Source organism: Homarus americanus, unplaced genomic scaffold (genome assembly GCF_018991925.1).
Source record: "Homarus americanus isolate GMGI-L3 unplaced genomic scaffold, GMGI_Hamer_2.0 scaffold53472, whole genome shotgun sequence".
Taxonomy (NCBI): domain Eukaryota; kingdom Metazoa; phylum Arthropoda; class Malacostraca; order Decapoda; family Nephropidae; genus Homarus; species Homarus americanus.
In genome coordinates, this window is record NW_024730593.1 from 71386 (window position 1) to 92713 (window position 21328).

General features: G+C 46.4%; 1 protein-coding gene across 2 annotated transcripts in view; it reads left to right on the forward strand.

The window, feature by feature from the left end:
- LOC121867058 (zinc finger protein 239-like) overlaps positions 1 to 6890 on the forward strand; it is a 29616-nt gene extending 22726 nt beyond the window's left edge. For both annotated transcript variants that reach the window (XM_042366819.1, XM_042366817.1), the window contains exon 2: positions 4684 to 6890. In XM_042366819.1, the coding sequence (XP_042222753.1) occupies positions 5552 to 6559 (1008 nt within the window). In that variant the 5' untranslated portion in view covers positions 4684 to 5551 and the 3' untranslated portion in view covers positions 6560 to 6890. The remainder of the gene's footprint in view (positions 1 to 4683) is intronic.
- Positions 6891 to 21328: the final 14438 nt, after the last annotated feature.

The following is a 21328-nucleotide window of genomic DNA, read 5'->3' on the forward strand; positions in this document are numbered from 1 at the left end:
ACTCTTACAGCGCTGATTTTGTTGATGCTGTGTATGACTCTGTCAATCGCGCTACCCCTCCACGCCCTCCCCGTCACCCCAGAAGTGCCACCAACTACTGGTATCGTATCCCTGCCATGAGACATCTCCGGCAGGTAACCCGTGATCTCCACTCTGCCATACGGAGGTCTCGGTCTCCAGAGGACTGGGAAGACTTCAAAAATTGGTGCTCCTTTGCAACTCAGGAGCGCCGTCGGATACGTGAGGCGGACTGGCTATCCTTCACGGGGTCTCTATCGTTCCAGTCGTCACCCTCTTATGTATGGAATCGGATTAATGCTATACGGGGTACTCGACGGAGGCCTCCTCCCCACCCTGACCCCGCCTCCCTTGCCTGCTCTTTAATGGAGGACTGGGCACGAGCTTCCTCCCCTGAGGCACTTCCAGATCCAATGCAGGAGGCAGTGCAGGCCCGCATCGATGCGTCTGAGCCTGTTGTTCGTGCTGCTCTTACCTCCCCTGCCCCCACTGATCATCCCATCACACAGTTCGAGCTTGACAGTGCTCGTCGCTCTAGAAAAGACACCTCTCCTGGGGATGATCAGATAACCTACTCCGTCCTCAACGCCTGTACTAATATTCCTAACGGCCCCTTGCTTGCTCTCTACAATATGTCTTATGAACATGGGGTTCTCCCTTCCAACTGGAAAAATGCCACTATTATCCCCATCCCTAAGCCGGGAGATCCTGGGAAATATCGACCCATTAGTCTTACCTCCTGTGTTTGCAAGATGATGGAGAGGATACTCCATCGTCGCCTTCTTCACACCATAGGCGGCTTCCACAACTCCCTCAATGGTTTCATTCAACATCGCAGCACAGCACACTCCATTGCTTCCTTTTATTGCAATCAGACTGCCCGCATCTCCGTCTTCCTTGATATCAAGGGAGCCTTTGATACGGCTCAGCCTGCCCTCATTTTAGCTGAACTTGCACGGTTAGGGGTTAAAGGGAGACTTCTACAATGGATCGCCTCTTACCTCACTGGACGTCAGGCCCGGGTTCGCGTTGAAGGCTCTATGTCTCCTGTTCAAGAAATGAACCTCGGCACCCCTCAAGGTGGAGTCCTGAGTCCCACCTTGTTTAACACTCTCATGCACTCCATTGCATCACTCCCGTGGCCGACAGAAGTTGTCCACTCAGGATATGCCGACGATGTCCTCCTCCAAGCCCCTGACTACCTCAGCATGCAGGAAGCCCTTGATCTGGTCTCCAGAGAGTGTGATTCACTTGGTTTCCTTCTTTCAACTGCGAAAACAAAAGCCATGTGGCACGGTCGTGTTGTACCTCCACCCCTTCTCTTATCAGGAACGCCCTTGGGCTGGGTTAATGAGACAAAATACCTGGGTGTGTATGTAACTCGCACACGTTGTCAGATCCCTGAAGTCCGCTATCTTCGAGACATATGCTTTCGGCATCTCGCTCCCCTCTCTACCATGTGCAGGGGTTCCCTTGGTGCCACCATCCCTGTACTTCTCACCATGTACAAGTCCTTTGTCCGTTCCTGTGTCGACTACGCCGCCCCTGCCCTCGTCAACATTAGTCGGACTGCTGTCAACCGTCTCGAAGTTATCCAGAGGAAAGCTGCTCGTGTCATCCTTGGGGCTCCTCAGTGGACACGCTCTACTTCTCTATATAACGAACTTGGTCTTTCCCTCTTACAGGATCGTGTCCAGGAGTTTTACCTAAAAACTGCCGTTTCCATTCTACGGGATCCTCGGGCAACTATGTCCAAACCAACTTGACTACTGCTGTCCGAGACCGACCTCCATCTAGAAGACAGTGGCGAGGGTCACTCATCCGAGCCCTTCAGGAACACGACCTCCTGCCTGATATTGTTGTCACCCCTGCTGTTGGTTCGTCTCCTTCTCCCTGGCTGGATTTTCAACCTGAAGTGATTGCCCTCGGTGGTCCGCTCCCGAAATCCCAGGTGAACCCTGTTATTCTCTGCAAATACCACCTCTCCAGGATCGCTCACTGGTCCCCAGGTAGGGTCGTCCTCTACACTGATGGTTCTGTTGACCCCGCTACAGGTAGGGCCGGGGCTGGTGTCTACATCTCCCGTCCTCATGCCCCTGAGCTTATCAAACTGTCTCTCAGAGTTTCTGACGGGGCATCCTCCACTCAGGCTGAACTAATAGCCCTCCTTGCTGCCCTTCTCGCTGAGGAAGAAGCAGATGGTTTCTGCCCCTTGCTTGTCTGCTGCGATTCCAGGTCTGCTCTCGACGGGATCGCATTTGGATCGGGGAAAATAAGGACCTCATCCTCCGAATACGAGGGTTAACATCCACACTTCAGGATGCAGGCCGTCCTGTGACATTCCTATGGATACCTAGTCATGTCGGTATCTTGGGGAATGAGGCAGCAGATGACCTTGCCAAGACTGGCTGCAACAAGGCCACACCTGACTACGTTGTTCCTCGAACACTCTTACAGATTAGGACCCAAATTCGCCGCAAACAGAGAGAAGCTCGGGAAGCAGCCATCCCCCTGGACTCCCCGCCCACCTGGTACGATGTCCTCCGTAAACTTCCTGACCTCTCGTACGTCTACGGGAAAGGGTCGCGGAAAGGGGACGTGATTGCTGCCCGTATCATCATTGGGTATGACTTTGCTTGGGAGATTGGTATCCCCGCATCCCCTGAGCAACGCTCTTGTGCGTTATGCAGAAGACCCGACAGCCGCACCCTTATTCACTACCTCCTAAGATGTCCCCACACACAACGCTTCCGTGACGCCTGCTGGACCACCACTCCACGACCCCTGACGGAGACACGATGATCCTCCCAATACTGGCCAGATATTTTGTAAATAATATTGATTATGTGTTAAAGGAATATCCTTCCTTCCTTAGGCTTTAGTAAGCCCCTTTATAATATTTATACTGTATATACTTTTCACACTTGCCAGATGATTCTGGTGTCATTGTACAGGGGTACCTAGTGACAGCACTAGGATCCCGCTTCCTCTATCAAGGAATAAACAATTGAAATTGAAATTGAATTGATTTCTCATTTACGCGGTACCTTGCCAGAACCGGACTTTCACTTTCCGCGGTGCATCTACTACTCATATACGTGAAGTATAATTTTTTTTTTTATTTAGCTCATAAAATTCATACAAATTACCCGGCCAGAACATAATTTACATTGCTGAAATTCTTACAATATGATGATCATTTTCAATATAAACATCATGGATTTTGCATTAGACATACAAATTTTAGAGCTAATGTAATAATTTGATTTACACAAAGCAAATATTTTATCGTTTGTGCAAAATATATCAAGTTTACATTCAAAATATTCCCTGACCTGCATGGAATCCAGAAATGTCAATTATATTATCCTAACTTTAGTCTGAGGTATTATTTATTACTAAGCGTTAAAATCTAGTGTTTTCACCCAAACATTTCTCTGGTAGGGAGGGAAGGTGGGGGGTGGGGGGGAGGGTTGGGACCAACCGACCCAGCTGGCGTGAGTGTGAGGAGGAGGGGGAGGCAAGGTGGGGTAATTTGATTGACAGATAGTGTCCTTGAAGAATATTTCTTTTTTTATTTACTGAAGATATTTGTTTTAGCTCATAAAATTCATACAAATTACCCGGCCAGATTATAATTTACATTGCTGGAATTCTTACAATATGATGATCATTTTGAATATAAATCGGGGTACAACTGTATATACAGTAGTACCCCGATTTACACGGTCAATTGAACCCACAAGGTACCGCGGAAAGTGAAAACCGAAAACCGCGTAAAGTGAACAACAGAACATATGGGATTAATTCCAATAGAGACTGGCCCGACCCCCAAACTCCACTTTTTCCGACACAATACCTATGTTGTAGTAAAAATAACATCTAAATTTAATGATGGTATGTTCACACAATTAATATTTAAGAGAAATGCAGTCGCCAGGTTAATGTCCATTCAAATAATGGACTCAAATCCCCCGCCCTCTTCCCAGCTCACTAGCTCTTACCTCTCTGAGAAATGTTTGGGTGAAAACACTGGATTTTAACGTTTAGTAAGAAATAATACCTCAGACTAAAGATAGGATAATATAATTGACATTTCTGGATACCTTGCAGGTCAGGGAATATTTTGAATGTAAACTTCATATATTTTGCACAAAAGATAAAATATTTGCTTTGTGTAAACCAAATTATTACAGTAGATCTAAAATTTGTATGTCTAATGAAAAATCCATGATGTTTATATTCAAAATGATCATCATATTGTAAGAATTCCAGCAATGTAAATTACATTCTGGTCGGGTAATTTGTATGAATTTTATGAGCTAAATAAAAAATAATAATTATACTTCACCGCGTATATGAGTAGATGCCACGTATATGAGTAGATGCACCACCGTGGAAAGTGAAAGTCCGGTTCTGGCAAGGTACCGCGTAAATGAGAAATCGCGGAAAGTGAAACCGTGTAAAGTGTAAAGCGGGGTAATACTGTATATAAATATATGTATATTTTTTTTTTCCCAGCTAGGTCACAGCCACCTCACTGGCATGTATAGCTGGCTGAGAGGTCTGTGGGAATATTGTCTCTCTATTTTCTTAAGTTGGTCGATATTATTGGAGTTATTTGTTGGATTATTTCACTGATATGTTTGACTTTCCTTCCCACAGATATGAACTGAAGAACAAATGGCAGTGGAAAGAGAAGCAGTAGACTGTGAGAACACTATGTTGGGTGCAGGTGTAAACAACAGTGGACATAGACAAAGTATTACCAACTGAACCAAAGAATTACAAGTAGACAAGAAATTATTCTTCCTTGTGGAAATATGTTTTGAAATAATTCAAAACTTGTGTAAAGATTCACCCCCTCATAAGACTTTTGTCACATGTAATAAAAGTTTACCAGCCATCACAAGTACAGTAGTATATCAGCCTGAGTATTATTGTTTACCAGCCATCACAAGTACAGTAGTACAGTATATCAGCCAAAGTATTATTGTTTACCAGCCATCACAAGTACAGTAGTATATCAGCCTGAGTACTATTGTTTACCAGCCATCACAAGTACAGTAGTATATCAGCCTGAGTATTATTGTCTACTGTACATCAGAGGAGCTGTACATATAACAATAGTGTACAGTATATAATTTTTGTACACTTCCCTGTTGAGTGTTTTTATAGTGTATGTTGTAAGTCATAAACAGTGTTTGTTAATGACAAGTATAGTTATATGTGTAACTCATTTTTTACGCCATTTTTCACATTTAGTTCAAAGAGGTATAGAGGAACCTTGTTAATAATGGTGTAGTCACATCACAAACTGGATCTTCCGTCACACTTACCTCCTCACTGTCCTCCCGTCTCAGCATCATTACATCATTGTCAGTAAATCACATTCACTAATTGATTTATGTTTCAGTTTTCATTGTCAAATATAATTAACAGTAACAAGATATTAATCGTTCTTGTAGGAGGAAACAGTTTGCCAGTTAAGTGTCACTAAAACCTTTGAACACACAGTTCACGCAGTTTTATAATGGCAGGTCGCTCAGAGGAACAGTCAGAGTCTCCCAGAGAATTGTCTGTAAAATCACATCAAGTAACACATGTGAAAGATCATACAAGAGAGAAGCCATTTGAGTGTTCAGAATGTTTGAAAAACTTTCCATATAAAAGTAAATCAACAATACACATGAGAAATCATACAGGAGAGAAACCTTATCAGTGTTCCGAGTGTCTGAAAAAATTTTCAGAAAATTCTTCTTTAGTCAAACATAAGAGAATTTATACAGGAGAGAAACCTTATCAGTGTTCTCAGTGTCTGACAAATTTTTCACTAAAATCTTATTTAGTCAAACATATGAGAATTCATACAGGAGAGGAACCTTATCAGTGTTCTGAGTGTCTGAGAGGCTTCTCAAGAAAATCTAATCTAGAGGTACATATGAGAATTCATAGAGGAGAGAAACCTTATCAGTGTTCTGAGTGTCTGAAAGACTTCATAAGAAAATGTGACCTACAGAGACATACGAGATTTCATGCAGGAAAGAAACCATATCAGTGTTCTGAGTGTTTAAGACATTTTTCACGTAATTCCTCTTTCATAAAACATAAGAGAATTCATACTGCAGAAAAACCATTTCAGTGTTCAGAATGTCATCAACGCTTTTCTGAAAGTTATCTTCTAGTAAGACACAAGGAAGTTCACTCACAAAAACCTTTCGTCTGTGTAAGATGCATGAAACACTTTAAAGTGAAAGAGAGTTTAATATTACATGTAGAGAGATGTTACCAGACTGACCAAGTGGTCAACTCTCATCACTATGAAGGTGAAAGTTGCCAGGATTTGCACCATGACTTGAGCTTGTCTAGCCAACCAACAGTGGAGATGTGTGTTTCTGAAGGAGTGAAAAAGGAAACTAATCATGATCCACTCTCAGTTATTTGTGAGACACAAGCTTCACCAGGGCCTGAGATAATTGACCAATTTTCTTTAAAGATGGAGTGCCAGGAAGAAATAGATATTGTTAAGGAAGAATTCTGAAACTTGTTGAAAACTGGGTCCCATAGGCATGACTGCCCATTATAATAGGCTGGCCAAAGAGAGTAGTCATCTAGAAAAAAAATAAACTTTTTTGGTAATAGCAGGAGCCCACCTTAGATAAGTTGTATTGAGGATACCAAACAAAATGTGGGTGGACGCCATTCTCAATTTTGGGTTTGAGGGTCACATACAAGGTCACAAATGTCAAATTTTGAAAAATTCTGAATTTTTTAATTTCAATGGTGGCTCTATGTAACTGTTTAAAGGCATACCATTAGCACATAAAGCATATTGTTGTAATTTTATTGATAATAAATGAATGGAACTATGACTGGGTGTTTTTATTTCCATTAAAAATACATTTAGCATGCTGGGTGAGGTGCACATGGGTCTACTACTGCCATAGTACAAGTATTAGCATACTGTGTCATGTTGAATATTTTCAGGGCTCTGGCTGGCCAGACATTGGTTTGATATATGTAGTAAAAAGTGCAAACAGTGCCAGCTGGTAAAATAATAATAGTGAAGGATAGGTCATCAATGATGTTGCTAATATTGCCAAAGCAGCGCTGGTGACTTGGGCACAGCATCAGCAGAAGGAAAAGCAAGAACTATGACTGGGTGATGAGAAAAAGTACCTGGGAGATGCATACACCCGTATTATTAAACAATATCTTCCGTTGAAGAGGGTCGCCGTGTTTCAGTGCTGATGATTCACTTCATTTGTACCAACGTCATTGAAGTGCAGATGCTTTGTGGAATGGCCAAGAAGCAAAAATGCTACCTGGTGCACGATGTATTCAAGAGTTTGTCGCCCAAGTCATGGACAACTTGGTCAGCTTCCACACTTAGACCGGGAGTGACAGTCACATCCTTTAGTGGTCATGGGGAAAAATATGTACTGCAAGGTGTTCAGTGAAAACCCACTCCTGCTCAACACCATTGGTCGAGATGGAGGTATTGCAGATGTTGAGAAGTTTGTGTGTCATTTGTATGGCACCTTGGAACAACACACAGTTGATGACACCAGAGCTCACCTTTCTGGGAAGACCAAAAAGTCTCTGGAAATGCTCTCACTGGAGCTCCATACCAAGCTGACAAAATATGGCTCCAGGCTGACAAGACAACGTAGAAGTTGAAGATCCAGTGGACACTTCAGCTTCTTACCAGTGTGGATAAGACTTCCTCCAATCCCTGAAGCCTGCCTGGTGCTTGTTGCTTGTGGTTGTAAGAAGTGCAAGACAGCTAGGTGCAACTGCCTCAGAAAAGGGATAAAGTGTACAACAGCTTGTGGTTGTGACAACAGCGGTTGCTATAACCCAACTGGACCGTAGATCTATGTCTCTCTTCCGGGCTGAAATAGAGAGAAGCTGGAATGTGCTGTAAGGAACTACAGTACCACTTCTGTTCTTAAGTGATTGTGATCTACACAATTGTGACTGTCAGTGCAGCATTTAGGTGCTTTTCATCAAGAAATGTGAACTTATAGATGTTACTAGTGTATATTTGTATTTATTGCTTTGTGATAATCCTGTTACAGTAAGCACTTAATTCATGCCATCAAACTTATAGATTAGGCACTAATATTGTTAAATGAAATTGTTTTGACAAACAGACTTGCTTAATGTTTGTTTTTCCCAATTAAAATAAAAAATCTAAAATTTTTAGCCTTGAATTTGACCTGAGTTGAATTGAATTGAAACAGTTAATTTAGCCAGAAAAACACAGATACAGAGTGGGTAATAAAAACAATATTAACATGGCTGAGCCAGTTAAGAACCTGAGCTCTTTTAGGCACCTGAGATACTGTATACTATACATTTATCTCAAGGAAGTATTGTGTAACATTTAGTATCATCTGGAATAGTACAATAGCACGGTGGTAATAAGAACATCTCATAATGTTACCACGGTTATCACTTCAATATTTATTAATTTTATTTATTTATTACTATTTTTTTTAAATATACATAAATTACAGTGGAATTTAAAAATTTAATTACAATGGGGGAGCAGTACAACATGGGTTGTACATTAATAAGGTTGAACAAGAGGACAGAGCTGTCAGGATTATGTCTAGTTGGCAATTATGTTTATCAGGTGTTGGTAAACAAGATTATGATAGATTTCTTTCATTGCTGTGAGAGTGAGTGACTGTCGATGTGATACATGATACCGCACTGTTTATTGACTTTACTGTGAATGTGTTGTATGTGGTTTCTCCAGTTAAGTTTCTCATCAACAATAACTCCGAGGAATTTAGTATTTTGCTCATGTTTGAGGACTGTACAGTATTACCAAGGTACAGGGGGTCCAAGTCTGGGGGTAAGTTTTTCCTTCTGTGAAAGATCGTGTAGTGGGTTTTCTCAAGGTTTGAGGTCAGTTTATTATGTATTAACCAGGTTCAGACTTTAGTCAATTCAGTGTTCATAGTTCTCATCAAGAAATGGAGGTCTGAGTTCCTGGCATAGAGATTACTATCCTCTGCAAATAAGTTGTATTTTATGAGTGTGCTGGCATGGACTATGTCGTTTATGTACAACAAAAACAGTACTGATTTACCTTCTTCTCGCAATGTCCCAGGAACTTCAGCTCATTGTCAAAATACACACCTAGGTCCTTCTCACATTTAGTCTCAAATAGTGCAGTTTCTTCATCCCGCTGGGACATGTGATACGCCTCCTTACCGTTGTTATGCCCCAGGTGCATCCTTTTACACTTCATGACATTGAATCTCAGCAGCCATTTCTTCGACCATTCTTGGAGCCCACAGAGGTCCACTGTAGTGGCTCCTCTCCCCTACAACTCCCAACTGAGCTCCGGCCACGCGCCTACCAGCCAATCAGCGTACAGCCAGCTATGCCGAGAGACTAGGTCTATGCAGAGGACGGAGGGGTACGATCGCCGACCTAGTCTCGACCATCAACCTTCAGTTCAGGATCAGAGCGTTTTACACCTTACGCTTAAGCCGGTGTGATTGGTCCTCTCACTACGCTCACCCCAAATCCTGATCCTCGTAAATTGTATAAATACGGCTATGCTTGTCCAGGGAGACCATTCTACACTCGGCTACTGGACCAGCAACATCTCTCACAGCTCCTCACCTAGTCACTCCTAAGCACTGCGCTGTACAACAATATATATACAGAAAGCGCATTGTGAGTTTCTATCCTACCTCATTCCTGAGTGGAGATATCTACATGTACGTACGTTTGTGTGCCCATACAAAGAGACAATAGACAACTAAAGAGAATTGATAACTGGCCACATACAGTATGCTACACCTTCTGCAGCTCTTCACAGTCTGCTCGGTTCTTTATTTACAGAAATATCTCGGCGTCATTGGCAAACATTTGTATGGAGGACTGTACAACGTCAGGCATGTCATTTATGAAACAAACAAACAACAGCGGGCCCAATACACTGCCCTCTGGTAGCCCTCTTGTGACAGGTACGGATGATGATTTCGTGCCATTAATCACCACACACTGCTTGCGGTCATGTAGAAAATCTTCTATCCACTAGTACGTATCCCTGAATACAAATTCAAATTCAAAACATTTATTAACAATTACATTAAAAGGAGCTGGTTAGCATGCTAACTAGCCCGCCCAAAACTAGTCTTAACAAGAGCTCTAACATTCTACAAATCATAAATCAGATATGTATACATCAAATAGATATGCATAAAATCTACAATCTTATGTTAAATTTACAGAATTTTTCCATAATATTCTTAACCATATTTTTTTTGTTCATTAAATAACAAACCATCTCTGTAATATCAGTAATACCATCACCCCTAAATTCTGATAAGCAGTTGCATTCCATAATGTAATGATGTAATGTTTGAGTCTTTACATAGCCACACAGTTTAAAAGGAATGCCATCAGTTCCTTCAATATATTGCCAATAATATTTGTATCCAACGCGTAGACTCATCACAAATGTATCGTACTTAAGTGAAGCCTTACCATAAGTAGAACTGGTAGAATTCAAAACTCGAACATAATGTTTCAAACTACTACTACCGCTGTTCAAAATATTCCGAATATTGTCCATTTCCCTTTGCTGTCGGATTTTTGCCATTCCACATTTTATTCTTTTAATACCCAAAATACAATTGTATTCTACAATTTCTTTGCCACACCCTTGCTTAGCCAAATCATTCATATAAATACCACAATGGGATGGAATCCACATAAAACTAACATCATATCCAAGTGATTTTATGTCATGAATACACTAATAACATTTTAAAACTAAATAATCATTAAGAGGCTACATCCGGCCTGATTCCCATTAACTGAACCACCACAGTACATATGAATAACATTTTCCTTATGGTACTCAGATATTTTATCAAGGAATATTTGCCATAACTCAAAAGGATTACATTCTTTTTTCCTTTTTTTTAAACTCTAGCTTATCCATTGTTACAGATACACTCCATGAACCAAAGTTTCAAATAAACTTTGTTTGGCAAAGGCACACAAATCTACAATATGAGGGCCTGAGCTGCCACCATTTTATAAGGGCCTGTGTGTCAGTAACATTTCCTTTTACTCTCATACTTATTACTATTGGTAGCGTGACGAAAGGAGGCTCGTGGGTAGATGTAATGATAGTAACAAGTAATAGGGAAGAAATAACGGTAAATACTGTAGGTAAATAATAGTCACAGTTATACAAATACAAAATATATTTAAACATTAATATGAAATTAGGAGAAAGAATTTATATGTACCAACAGACGAAATCTAGTACTAGGCCCTCAGGCTCAACATACTCACACCACTACTGGGTGAACATACTCAATAACACTTCCAACCTTACTGGGTGGACATACTCAATAACACATAACTCTTATAGTCACTTAGCACCATAAAGACCAGGGCAACTGCCACTACAACACTCAGTCGTCAGGAGTGATACTCAAGCAACAGCCATGGGGTCCAGCCACCATGGGGTACTTTCCGACGAACTCTGAAGATCCCAGTGGAGTAATCCCACCACACAAATAGCCCTACTGAGTTAGACACTCATCCACCAATGATGGGGGCTGGTAGTGGTGTGTGGCTTGGTGATCCGAGGACACCTCGCAGGCCGAGCGTTAGGGCCAGACGAGCCAGCTATGGGGGCCATAGGTAGTCTGACGGCCGGGTCTCACGAAGGTAACTGAGCCTACTGGACCTCGGACATCTCCCCAGACATAGTGGATACAACATCCACGCTACAGACACGGTCTAGGCTGCGTTAGGGACCTGAATGGATGAAGGGACGGGCACTTACTAACGGTGACAACGACATCACATTTCAGGGGACGTTAAAGACGTAAATATGACTTCACTCAGAGCATATCAACTACGTTACTGTAACACTTGCACAATCAACTATTAATTGGGTCAAATCACTTAAAGAAGGGCGAATTACAACACAGTGGAATGGCATACCTGTATGGATGAAGGGACGGGCACTTACTAACGGTAAAAATGCCCGCGGCACCTTCACTCAAAATAGGCCAGGGAGTCCACCTACTTCTATTTCGATGAATTAATTTACTGTACACTCTGACGTTGAAACTGAGACTATGAACTCAGTTTCATTCCCTACTATTACCCTCACTAACAATGCTCTGACTCAGTTATCAAAAGCAAAATCAAATTGATTACAAAGGGTTGGATGGCAACAGGTCCCAACATACAGCGTCTGCTACGAAATCCGTGGATTATATTCAAAGGAAATAGAGAAAACGGGGGACGTTTCCACTGGGGGACTCGGAAGGTTTTGTGGACGTTTGAGCATAATATGAATCCTTAAGGTTTTCAGGTTAGCCGTCATCACGATCATGACAACAATATTATATTCACACAACATCTGAAAAAGTTTCTTAATATAAGTATTCCTCTTAAAATTACTAGTAATTGCATTAGTAAATTTATCAACAGCAGACTTCAGATACCCATCACCACGCCTAATAAGCCTTAAAGTTGAAATGACTGACAACTCCCTAATTCTGTGTATTATGCTTGGGACATTTAGCTCCATGTTCATAATCTCTATTCTTGTTGTCCTTGGACAACCAAGCACAATCCTCATTGCTTCATTCTGAATAAGCTCTAATGGCCTAAGATCTTTTCCTGGGTAAGAATGTCATGATCACATTGACTGCTAGTCTGTTTTAACACTGAGGATTCTTATTATATGCCACACCCGCAAAACATGAATGGGTAGCTGGTTAGCTATCCTAAGAAGAAAGGCATTTTTCTCTCTCCATGTTTTACACTAATGCTCCCTCTCTAAGTCCCGCCTGTGAAGACAGTTGTCAATACGTATTTATTCCACTTTCTCCTGGCAAGCTCAATCTTGAATTAGTTTATGTAGATCAACTTAGTAATTCGCCAGACCTTTGTCAACTGAGGGTCATCTTTGAATGTGTGACAGTTGGTTTGTTTGTAATTTCTGTCATTGCATGAGATAGCCACATCTGGCAACTCAGGGGTATATAAACCCTGTGCAAGGAGGAGAGAGCTTCCCGTGACGATCCTCCAACTTTGTTCACAGGTATGTAAGACAGTGTTCCCGCTGATATAGCCATTCAGTTTGATTTTGTCAATTTTGTGAGTGTCAGTGTTCATGTTGTAACAATGGAATTGTCATTCACCCAGTGTAAGAAGTACTATAAAGTAAATGTCATCTGACGTTGCAAGACGAAAGATTTGTTTGTGTTTCAGTCCATGCTTCCTTCCCATGACGACCTCTCCCGTTGTTCTCCAGGTACAGTGAGTGGATTATTTGAACACCCACCGGCTGCCTGGAGTTGGTGGCTACCTAGCAGTGAGCGATATATGGAGGGTGTCGTTGATTCGACATGATTAACTTGCTACAAGTCCACCTCGTGGGCCTTAGACCCCAGACTCACCATGTGTCTGGCTACCTCCGATCACAACAACGGTTGTCAGTTGTTGAGTGTTCTACCCTGGAGCACTCCTGGAAGTTATATGGTCCACAGTGTGTGTTATATTTGATTGGGGATAATTCTGGAATATAATTATCCCTTTATGGGTAGTGAACCCATGTATAAGTTGTTGGTTTCAGTAATAACGTGTTGTGTGTTGAGAATGCATCTCACATGTACTAACAACAGTCTGTGAAGGTATCATATGTAAGTTTGTCTTATGACTGGATGTAATGCCATGTACCACCAGTAAGGTGTGAGAAGTAAAGTATCTGATTGGAGTTGTAATGTGAGTACAGCCACGGAGTTGACCCTGGTAACGGGTAAAGCCACTTATCACCAGTCAGGTTGTGTGAGAGGTTGGAGTCATAGACCACGTTCTTTATAGACTTTATTCTAACAGCGTCAGCTGGAGACTGGCAACCGGGCGCTGCCAAAGACAAGCCCCCATCTCAACATGGGAAAACATATCGTACGATGGTACAATCTTACATCTCCCCCCCAAGTTAAAAGGAAATGACAATGCACATTTGAACTAACAAAAGGAAAACAATGCATTCATAAAAACAACAATAATGCAGGAAAAACGAGTCAAACAAAGGAAAAAAACAAAAAAAAAAAAAACCTCTAAACTGATTTTACATCACATACACTACACCACGTAGTCCGTCAACCAGCCCGGAGGCCTACGGCCTCTCCTGGGCCTGGCCGCGCTCGACTGGGGAGGGGCCGTGGGTGCGGAGGAGGGCGCGGGTATGGAGGGCACAGCAGAAGGGGGGCCAGGAGGCACAGCTTGGTGCACCACCGGAGTAGTAGGCACAGGTGTGGAGCCGTTTCGCAGGTGGCGTCTGTTGCGGATGGACACCCTGCCACTGCCACCCAACCTGACGGCATACTGCCTGTGAGGGCGGGCTTCCACCACTATGCCTGTCCTGTCCCAGAGCTTGGTAGCTGCGTCCTGCACACGCACCTGCGTGCCCACGACTAGGGGAGCCAGCTGGCGGGATACCTCCCTCCGCGACAGGACCCCATCCTGGGTTTCGGCCAAGCGCACCTCCCTCATACGAAGTGCCCGCCGCCAGTGCTGGTCCACCTTATAGTGCTGTCTGGCCACGGGAACGCCGTCACGGAGCTGGCGGCCGGTGGCAAGTTGGGCGGGCGACTTGTTCACCCCCCGCAGAGGCGTGTTCAGGTACTGGAGGAGGGCCTGGGATGTCCTATCGCAGTCCAGGCTACCCCCGGGCCCAGTGTTATCCCTGAGGAGCCTCTTGGCAGCCTTGACCCCAGCCTCTGCCCTGCCATTGGACTGGGGGAAGTGGGCCGACGAGAGGCGCACCTCGACCCCCCATGACTTGAGGAAATCTGTCATCTCAAGGCTGGCAAGGTTGGTACCTCCATCTGTGGAGATCTGCTCAGGTACCCCCCACCTCGTGAAGTAGGCCCGCAGACTGGCGATGATTTTTCCAGAGGTGGCCTCGTTGGGGAAGTGGGCGATCTCCAGCCAACCTGTCAGTCGGTCAGCATATGCTAGGTACGTGCGGCCCTGCAGGTGGAACAAATCGGCCACCACTTGTTGAAAGGGATAGTCTGGCGCTGGGGTCAGAACCAACGACTCCGGAGGCTGGGAAGGGGCGTGGGTCTCGCAAGCAGCACACCGGGACCGATGATACTGCAGGTCACCCTCCATGCCAGGCCAATAGACAGACTGCCGGGCCCGCCTGAGCATTGAGTCGAGGCCCTGGTGCCCCACATGCAGGTTAACGGCGACCCGGTGGCGGAGGGAGTCGGGGATGACAAGGCGCACGCAGCCTGGTCAAAGGTATAGGTGACCAAACCCCTGACCACAGTCAACCTGTCCCTCACCGAGAAGTACGGGCGCAGACAGGCCACCTCCTGTGACTTGTGGGGGTGCCAGTCGCCCGCCAGCCCCCTCGACACTAGAATCTGGTACACTGGGTCGTCCGCCACCGCTTTGCATACTGTGTCTTCGTCCATAGTGATGCACCCATCCTGATCCAGTGCTGCGATTGTGACTGCACACACTGCAGTGCACAGGTCCTCCTCTTGGTCCATGTCCTCCGCATCAGGCGCCGCCCTGAGGGAGGGGAAGCGGGATAGGGCGTCAGCTGCACAGTTCCGCTTCCCTGGCAAGTATTTGACCGTGAATCGGTACTGCAGGGTCTTCTCCTTGAGCCTGAACAGGCGCGGATTCGCCACATCCGTGAAGGCTCTGTCCCCTAGCAAGCCAACTAAGGGGCGGTGGTCCGTCACCAGAATGAGGTTCGGGCAGCCAAGGAGGAACAGCCTGGCCTTGCGCAGGCACCACACCACAGCCAGGGCCTCCCCTTCTACTGCAGCATAACCGGCCTCGGCCGTGCTCAGATGTCGGCTACCACACAGAGCCAACCGCCACCCTCCTCTGCAGCAGAAGGGCGTCTCTGGAGAGGCACAGGCACAGTATTGTTGCAGGACGACGAAGCCGATGCCCTCCCTGCTCCAATCAGTGACAGCTGCCGTAGGCCTGTTTTTGTCGTAGTACACCAAGCCGTCTCTGGCCAACTGACAGATGGTGTCCTGGGCCTGGCGAAACTTGAGCCGCAGCTGGTCGTCCCAATACACCTGCTTGCCCACTGGCTTCTTGAGGAGCTCACGGAAGGGCTCCATCACAGGTGCAGTGGCAAGGAAGGGAGCCAACTGATTAACCAGGCCATGCCAGGACCTGATGTCAGTGATTGATGGCTGATCCGGCATGGGGAAGTCCTTGATGGCTGTCAGACGTTGGGCAGTGGGCTGGTACAGGTCCCACCCCAGGAGGAAACCCACAAACTCAGCTTCTCTCCTGCAGAACAAGAACTTTTCTGGTTTCAGCGTGATACCTGTGCGAGCGCAGGTCTCCAGAAAATCGTAAGTGTGCCAGAACGCCCCCTTCACACTGGAGTCATAGAGGAGAGTGTCATCCACGCACTTGTACTTGCGGGGCACATCCTGAATAGCGTCGTCAAACCTCTTGGTGTAAGCATCTGACGCTGAGCAATGTTCCATGGGCGTCCTGCAGTATCGAAAACGTCCCCACGGCGTGATGAATGTGGTCAGGCGTCTACTCTCCTCCTCCAACTCCACTTGATGAAATCCCCAAAAGGCGTCGGCGACGGTTTTGAACGAGTGCACTGGCACCCCAGACACCATGTCGAATGGTGCAGGTGTGTGGTGCGTCTCCCTCAGGCAGCTTGCATTGAGGCGTTGGAAGTCCACAGTGCGCCTAGGCTGACCGTTTTTCTTGGCCACCACGACCATCCTGGCGCACCACTCCGTAGCCTCACCAGCAGGCACTGGCTGGATGACGCCTCTCCTGACGTCCTCCTCCAACTGGGCCTTCACCTCCGCTTCCCAGTGTTTCGGAATGGGAGCGGGTGTGTGACAGGCGTAGGGGGTCGTGCCGGGCATCAGGTGGATACGGTGAGGGGGACCAGTCATGACTGGCAGTGGGGACCTGCTGGTGTTGAATGCGGTAGACGAAAAGTGCGTGAGTAGCCATGCCTCCAGCCTGGCCACATTCTCCTCCAAAGGAGGCAAGGGTATCTCAACTGGCCTCGGCGGGAAACGGCTGCTCTCAGGTAAACGGTTCGGAGGTAGATCGTCGGCAGTGTGCCGCTCCCCTCCATCGCCCACGGCAGCCACAGCATGTCTATGGAGCGGGAAGTCGACAGGCACCAAGTTGAGGCACTTGCAGGCCTCCAATGACAGATAGAGGGCCTTGGCTGTCTGCCCGAAGTAGACCTCCTGGACGGTGGACCACTCGTCCACACCGAGGCGGCAGGGGGCGGACCCCAGACACTTGAGCTGTTTGTTCGCCACGTCCCTTAAGCCATTACGGGCCCGAAGTTGCCCCGGACACAAACCGATTTCCCGGAGCAGGGATGCGCCTGCCACACACACCATAGCACCCGTGTCGGCTACAGCCAGCACAGGGGTGGCGGGGGAATTGCCCCCGGCCTGGGACACGAACACTTGTAACCTGGGGTGGCGGTATAGCTGGGCTGTTGCCACTGTAACAGCGCCTGACACATCCACAGGAGCACTTAGGGCTGACTTACTCCTACAACACCTTTTGAAGTGACCAACCTTACAGCAATTGCGACATGTAGCCCCACTTGCAGGGCAGTTACTTTTACCAGAGGCATGTGACACGCCGCAGTTACCACAGTGCACGCGACTGAGGTGTCGAGGGCGGGCGGCAGCTACCTCAGACTCACCGGTGACGTCATCACCAACCGCCACTGCCTCCGCGGCTGTTCCCACCACTGCCTGGCCAGACATACGACACAATACACCAGCATCTCTCACTGCTGCTGTATGATATATATGGACACAACGTAGCGCCTTCAGCTGTATATTATTATATTACTCTTATTAATTATGTATAGTAAAGTATTACAGAACATGTATTAATTCTATGTAATATTCTATTTATTGTGCACCATATTATGTATATAAATTATCACATTTATACTTTATGTATTCAGCTTGTGAATGCTGGCATCTGTATAGGCCAGCGCGTAGTAATACATAGATAGATGTAGAGTTAGTTAAGACTGAGTCCTGGTGGTGTGCCCACAGGCTTCCTGTGTCCAACTGTAATATCATCTCCCGTACGAGAATAGAACCTACTTTTAAAGACAACAAGTGTTTGTATATACCCTCAGTAATATAGAACATTCTTTGGGTATCTGGCAATACGCTAGATGGTGCAGTGATTATTTCTCAGTGAGATTCAGTGGACCAAGCCTTCCCGCCCGGACTCTGTTTATGGCGTCTCTTCCACTTCAGCCGACAGCAAGACTACTACAAGCCTCTAGACTTACAGTGTTGTGAAGTGCTATGCTGTGTACAGTGCTGTGCTGTGAAGTGAAGTGTTTTGTGAAGTGTTGTGCTGTGTATTTTAGTCATAATTGTCTGTGCAAGTTGCGGTCAGCTGACTCAGGGAGCGACCCGACAGTACGTGCTCTCCCGTCTCTGGTCTGAGGGTGACTGAGGAGCTACGCGACGCTGGCCACTCGCTCCTACGTCTGGCAGCGCGCCAAGTCTCTCCCCTCCCGCCAGACACACACACACACACACACACACGCATTCCCCTTATATTTCTGGTGACTTACTGTAAACTTCTGTAATTCTGTGCATAGATTACGAGGGGCTGACCCGATCTTTTGCACAGATAGAGTACAGAAGCAGTCGGCATGTCTCACAGGGATCATAACGATACCCTGGACGATGGGGCTACGAGTTTTAGTGTGGGAGATCTCTCCCCACCCACCCACGCCCCCCACAGTGACAATGCCCAATCACCCACAGAATCTCCTCGCTCGTCGCGAACCAGCTCTCCTGCGATGCATGCGTCCACAGATCTCCTTCAACTGATAAAGTGGATGGAAACTTCTCGACGCCGGGACGATATTGCAAGGAGAGAAGAGGAAGAAATTAGGTACAAAGAGTCTGAAAGACGACGCCACAAAGAGGAACAAACACGCAGAGAACTCGAAGAGATACGTAGACGTGAGGATGACCTTAGAAGACAGGAGGATCAAGCCAGATTTGAAGCTTTGATTTCTCTGTTAGCCTCCCCACAACGTTCTACCGTACAAGATTCGTCTGCTACAACTGATGTTGATGCGACTAGAGGTACTGGTACCTCATTTCCCGAGTCGGAACAACACCTCAAAAGGCTGCTGTACAGACGCCTCCCTCTCTGATGTCTGACGCTTCTTATCAGATGTTTCGGGAATGGCGTCGACGTTGGCAAGACTACGCAACAATGGTTGACTTGTCCAGTTTATCACAGCCGAAACAAATGATCCAGCTTCGTATGTGCTTGTCCTTAGAGACACAACGTACTCTCGAGCACACACTTCAAGTGCCTCCTACGACAACTCTGACGGTAGAGGCCGTGCTCGACAAGTTGCAGGAACACGTCAAGGGACAGCGCAACGAAGCACTCAGGAGAAGACAACTCCTCCAATGTAAACAGCTTGAGGGAGAATCTTTTGACGCGTTTTTTGTAAGGCTCAAAAGGTGTTCAGAGGAAGTTGATGTTTGTCCCGGACATTCTCAAGTCTGTGAAGAAACACAACTTAAGACAATTATCTTAACGGGTGTCCGAGATGAAGAGCTAGTTCAGCGTCTCATTTCCCTCGACCCCACTTCCTCCCTTCAAGATGTTGTTACGAAATGTCGAGCGTACGAGGCCGCCAGGTGTGCGACTTCAGCTTTACGCTCACAGCCTGACCAGGTGAGGGCAGTGTCTTCCTACAGAAAGGGTAAGAAGCAGCAAGGTAACCCCACCCCTCACCCTCCAGCCACACCTTCAGCAGCAGCTTTGTGTAACAGCTGTGCGAGACAGCATAATGCCTCCCAGTGCCCAGCTGCTCAAAGCGTGTGCAGAAGTTGCGACCGCCAGGGTCACTGGGCTTATACAGTCAAGTGCCCTGCTAGCAAAGTTCAGTGTAGACTTTGTGGTCGTGTGGGCCATTATGACAAATGTTGTCGTAAGAAGACACATAAAGGACACCACCTAGGATCCAAGAAGTCATCCTCAGGTAGTGCTGGCGCGCCCCCTCCTTCTGGCAAGCATCAAGACGCTGTGTCCAGTCGTTCCTGCCGTCGTGTACGTAGTTCCACAGACACGACGCCCCAGCACATCAATGTCGTCATTTCTTACGGTAACTCGTCATCCAGTCTTCAGATGTTACCTGACACCGGTGCTGACGTCTCAGTAATTGGTCCACAACACTTAGCAAGTTTGGGAATACCCCGGAGCAACCTACAGCCCCCTCCTCAGACAACGAAACTGACAGCTGATGGTTCCAAGATGGCTCCAGCGTTGGGATCTTTCTGGGCTACCCTCACCTTTGGTAAGCAGTCTTGCTCAGCCCGGATTGATGTTCATAATGGTATCCCGACTCCGCTTTTATCATATGGCCATTGTCAAGAGTTGGCCATTATTTCCAAGGAATTCCCTAAACCTATTTCATTGAAGGCCGTCTTCACATCAGAAGAGTCTACAGCACCGGATGCAGACAAGACCCTTGAAGATCTCCGCACCGCAGCCCGGGCCGACCCTTCCTACATCCGGCTCGTCGACTGTGTGTCTCAGGGATTTCCATAATCGATACGACCTTCATGAATCGCTACTCCCGTACTGGAAAATACGCGAGGACCTCTATTGTGATGGAGACCTCGTCTTGTATGGTCCACGAGTAGTTATTCCTGCTGCCCTACGCCGCCGTACCTTGGCCCGCCTTCACGACAGCCATCGAGGAGTGGAGGCCACCAAGCGACGGGCGAAGCAGACTGTATTTTGGCCCGGAATCAACGCGGACATTGCAAGTACCATCCGTGCCTGTGAACCGTGCCAGATTCTGCAACCTAGCCAGCAACAGGAACCTTTAATGTGCGACGATAACCCTTCAAGACCCTTCGAGTCTGTGTCGGCCGATTTCTTTGCAGTTGCAGGGAAGTCCTTCCTCGTCATTGCCGACCGACTGTCTGGATGGCCTGTTGTCGTCCCCTGTGGTAGTGATACAACGGCTACTGCTACCATCCGGAGCTTCAGGCATTACTTCAGAGAAGTTGGTGTTCCCCTCCGCCTCAGGACTGATGGAGGACCCCAGTTCACCAGCCACGAGTTCCGGGACTTCATGGACCGTTGGGGAGTCCGTCATGTCGTGACCTCGCCCCACTACCCCCAGGCGAATGGACACGCTGAAGCCGCAGTCAAGACTGTGAAACACCTGATCCTTAAGGTGTCACCCTCAGGA